The 4,996-nt window shown below is 42.7% G+C and overlaps 1 protein-coding gene across 1 annotated transcript; it reads left to right on the plus strand.

The window, feature by feature from the left end:
• Positions 1 to 6: 6 nt before the first annotated feature.
• On the plus strand, positions 7 to 4,310 carry GPR75 (G protein-coupled receptor 75). Its single transcript, XM_019507953.1, has one exon. The coding sequence runs from the start codon at positions 18 to 20 to the stop codon at positions 1,623 to 1,625; it is 1,608 nt and encodes a 535-aa protein (XP_019363498.1). The 5' UTR covers positions 7 to 17; the 3' UTR covers positions 1,626 to 4,310.
• The last annotated feature ends 686 nt before the right edge of the window (positions 4,311 to 4,996 follow it).

A 4,996-nucleotide genomic window follows, 5' to 3' on the forward strand; every position in this document is an offset into this window, starting at 1 on the left:
GGCGGGGCGTGGGGGCGATGAGCGTGAACCTGTCTGCACGGCCGGCCCCGGCCAACGGGTCGGTGCTGCCGGCAGGCAACGGCAGCGGGGCGGGAGCGGGGGTGGCACTGGGCGCGCTAGTGCCGGCGGGCACGCTGGTGCCGTGTGCCTGCCTGCTGGCTGTGGTCTTCTGCCTGGGCTCGTATGGCAACCTCATCGTCTTCCTGTCCTTCTTCGACCCCGCGCTGCGCAAGTTCCGCACCAGCTTCGACGTGCTGGTGCTCAACCTGTCCCTGTGCGACCTGTGCGTGTGCGGCGCCGCGGCGCCCATGCTGGCGGCCCTGCTCTTCTCGGCCTCGGCCGCCCCGCGCCTGCCGCCCGCCTTCTGCTTCACCTTCCACCTCACCAGCTCTGGCTTCGTCATCATGTCCCTCAAGACGGTGGCCGTCATCGCCCTGCACCGCCTGCGCATGGTGCTGGGTAAGCAGCCCGACCGCGCCGCCTCCTTCCCCGGCACCCTGCTGCTTGCCTTGCTGCTCTGGGCCACCAGCTTCACCCTGGCTGCCCTGGCCACCTGGCGGACCCGCCGCTCCCGCCTCTGCCTCCCAATGTCCCGCCCAGCCGCGGGCGAAGGGAAGCTCATCTTGTACCTGTATGTCATTGACTTCATCTGCTGCGTGGCCGTGGTCTCCGTCTCCTACATCATGATAGCCCAGGCCCTGCGGAGGAACGCCCAGGTGAGGAAGTGCCCTCCTGTCATGGCAGGGGACATCTCCCGCCCACAGCCGTTTGCTGCAGGCGGGGATGGCATCCAGTGCGCTGTGCCCGCCCTGTACAGGAACCAGAGCTACAACAAGCTGCAGCATGTCCAGGCCCATGGCTATGCCAAAAGCCTCGGCCAGTTGCCAGGCCCCGCGGCCGGCAGGCTCCAGCTGGTGTCCGCCATGAACTTGTCGGCTGCCAAAGACTCCAAAGCCGTGGTGACCTGCGTGGTTATCGTTCTGTCGGTCTTAGTCTGCTGCCTGCCCCTGGGCATCTCCTTAGTGCAGGATGTGGTGTCTAGTAACGGTGGCTTCCTCCTCTACCAGTTTGAGCTCTGTGGATTTACCCTCATTTTTTTCAAGTCTGGATTAAATCCTTTTATATATTCCCGGAACAGCGCCGGACTGAGGAGGAGAGTCCTTTGGTGCCTACAGTATGTCGCCCTTGTTTTTTTATGCTGCAAGCAGAAGACGAGGCTTCGAGCCATGGGCAAAGGGAGCCTGGAGGTTAACAGGAACAAGTCGTCCCATCATGAAACTAATTCGGCCTACATGTTGTCTCCAAAACCTCAGAAAAGATTTGTGGACCAGGCTTGTGGTCCCAGTCATTCCAAGGAAAGCGTGTTGAGCCCCAAGGCTTCTGTCGGACATCAGCACTATGCGCAGAGCAGCTCCACCCCAATGAATACCCGTATTGAACCCTATTACAGCATCTATAACAGCAGCCCTTCCCAGGAAGTGAGCACCCCAAATGGCTTACAACCTCTAAACTCTTCCTTTGGGTTTGCCAAATCCTATATTGCCACGCACTATCATACCACTAACGACCTGGTCCGGGACTACGACAGTACTTCGGCTAAGCAGATCCCAGTCCCTTCAGTTTAACTTGGAGCATGGTGCCAGAAAAGCTTGTCCAAACTTCGTTTGGTTTTCTCTCCCCCCTTGTTCGGTTTATGAATGATTACTGGCCATTCAAAATTACAGTATTGAATCTGATTTTGCTAGACAGCGGCCAATTAAAAATTATGATTAGTGTTAATATTCAGTGATTTGCACTTGAACTAACCGTTTCCTCAATATTTTCTTGAAATTGTAGGGCTTGTCATTAATAAAAGAACAAAAAGGCACCTTTTAGATTTGTAACTTGAAATTGTTATAGTAGGATATTTTTACTAAATCTTATGCTGAACCCTTTAGGGCATTGGAAATAAGTGATTAAGTACATCATGTGGGAAAGCGTCTAAGAAAATAGCTTGAAATTTTGCCAGCATTATGGTTTGCTAAATTACATATTTTACTGTATTTTCAAGAATGCAGAAAACAGTTTGCATGGTACTGGGTGGGGGCTTGAGACCTGTTCTAGAGTGACCGAAGTTAAAGGCATTTCCTGTTGCAGGGTTTGAAAGAAGAAATAATGTTTTCTTTTAGCAGGTGCCAATCCTACTAAAGGCTGGCATATGGTATCTGAGTGAAATCATGACTATTTAAGTCAGTGGCAGAATTTTCATTGACTTCAGTAAGACTGTGATTCCACCTTGAGTTGTTTCAAACAAAATTAGGTAGTTATAAAAATAATGGTATATTGCTACCTGTTAGGAAAAATCCTTGCAAGAAGCCATTTTCTTTCTTATTATATGATAAGAAGGACGTATTAAAATCTACATATGTAACACTTGATTTCTGTTACACCTTTATTGTAGGCAGTGACATCATATACCATGAAATGGATATTTTAAGAAGTGTTTTTTTAGCTACTCAGATGAATTGCTGTGATGCCTACTGATGGGTGTTATTTGAAAGTACAAACAATTTAGGAAATGTTGATATCCTAGCACTTCTTGCTAGCACAGTTCCTTCTGTAACGTTCCAATTTACAAACTAATACATGAGGAACAGTGTTTTTTTGTCTATGTCTATAAATATGCAAATGTGGGGGATTAGAATCTGAAATTTTTTTTGTCATCGAATACAGATGTTCCTTATTAATACCTATAATATAAAGTGACCAAGCAACGATATTACTACTGCTCTCTTTTTCAAATGATCTTATATACTAAAACATTTACAATCGTTCTAATGATAAACTGATATCAAGGTAAATATTTTTTTTTTTTGTCTACTACACTTCATCTGTAGACCTACGCAAGAAGCATATAATAGAAGTGACATATTTTTATAATTCTGATTGTTAGTTTTGTTGTGTAATGTGTATCAAAATGATTTTTTTGGCAGCTTAAGAATTTGGCAGTTTAAGAATTTTCACTTAAATGGCCTGATTTGGAAAACTGCCCATCGTTTTGAATGGCGGTTTACTTCAACAGAAGCTCGGTACCTCCAAAATAATCAAGCCACTTACTTTGGTGCCTAAATAGGAGTTGAGATGCCTCCTTTAAGGAATCCATTTAGAAAATGTTGGTATACAGTATTCAATTCACAGAAATACATTGGTGGGTTCCTTGCAAACAATGTATTATATTAGAACAGGAAGGTATTCAGATCATTGTAATGTAAATTATTACAGTTGTAGTTTTTTATTTTTAGAAACTAAACTATTTTACAGTGTTCCTGTTGAAAAATATTGCATTAACAGGTTGTTTTTTTTTTAGTTTACATTTTCTTTAATTTTGAATAATTTACAAAAGGCATAACATTATTGCAATAAGTGAACTCGACAAGTTTCTAACACAGATGTAAAATTGAGATAATTTCAGTGAGTCTTTTCTCTCTGTCCAGATATTTTTCTCTGTGATAGAATCATATGGTTCTCGCTAGAGCAACTATCAAAGATAACTCAAAGGTTCACGACTCTTGTTGTTTTTTGTTTTTTTTTTATTTTGGGTTGCTTTTTAACACAAAGCTCCATAATTTGGGGGAAAGAATGGTGCTATGAGCTTGATCATGGGTCTTTTAACTCAGCATGGGTCTTTTAACTCAGACTAAACACTGATTGCAGAAAATGGTTTGGATAGGGGCATATCACGGGACACTCTGGTTCTAAGGAATGACTGCAGGAATGGGTCTTATCTAGACTTAACATGCAGATCTCTGTTTTGCAGTATCAAGGAAGTCGGTGGGAATTTTAAGAGCAAAAACTTAGGGTAGGTTTCTTTTAAATCTGTAAAGTTTGTAAAGTCCTTTTATGTTTCTCAAACTGTGCATTTGTTGAATTCATAAGCTTCATAAAGTGACCAAATATTAAATCTTATCTGTCTTAGCCATAAAGATTGTTTGTATTGAATATCTGTGTGCTGAGTCGCGTGCACGTGATTTAGCCTTCTGATAGTAGGGTGCTTTGCTGCCTTCTAGAGAGATTTTCCAAAGAGACAAAAGTCTCCTTAATCTTTCTTTTTTTAAGTATTTTTTCTTTAAATTCACTGTTGATGAAAATTCTCAGTCTTCCTGCCAATGAACTATTTAAAGTGTTTACAGAACTGTCTATAAAAGGATAACACCTCTTTTCTTAATTGCAAGAAAAACGCTGTCTGACTTGAGTTGCCCATCGTATTAAACAACATAGCTCTTCAAAGAGCGGTGTGGTTGGTATGGGCAAATAAATATAGATTGTATTCTAAGACATAGAGTCTACCTGTATTTCACCGAATATCAGGGAACCTGGGATAAAATCACTTATTTCGACCCTGTCAGATTTGAATCCTTTTATGCTGGGCACAGTACCAACAGAGAATAGAGCATGGTTGCTACTTCAAGCTGAAATCTAATTGAAACAAGAAACAATGTGTGACTATTGATGGGATAGATGGGAAACTTGTATGAAGATAAGTTGAAATGAAAGTAGACTAATAAGCCTGCACATCTTGAAGGAGCAGACAATACAGTCAAATCTTTCTCCAAGGGGATTGAGAGACAGTTAGCCATGTTAATTTGAAGTCAGGCAGAAGGCAGCACATAACTAATTATCTATGAGTGACTAATAATCAGTTCTTATCCGTTTTCAGCTTTTCATGCAGTGTACTTTGTATGCCATACTGAGACACAGTTAAGAATGATTTTTGATATTTATAATGAAGAAAAATATATTTTAAACATTCTAGTGAAAATTGTACATACATAATCTGGCTTGCTATATTAAATTATATGATTGCCCAAAATGCTACATTTGATATGCTGATAGGAACCTACCACAAGGCTAGGTTAGTACAGCCCATCTAATTCGATGTATGGTAGAGTCTATTGCGTGTAGTCCCCCTCAACACCTACCTTTTTTCAAGTCATATTGAGCCACTATGTTGAGTACA

Source organism: Gavialis gangeticus, unplaced genomic scaffold, assembly GCF_001723915.1.
Source record: "Gavialis gangeticus isolate Ggan-Ray unplaced genomic scaffold, GavGan_comp1, whole genome shotgun sequence".
Classification (NCBI taxonomy): Eukaryota; Metazoa; Chordata; order Crocodylia; family Gavialidae; genus Gavialis; species Gavialis gangeticus.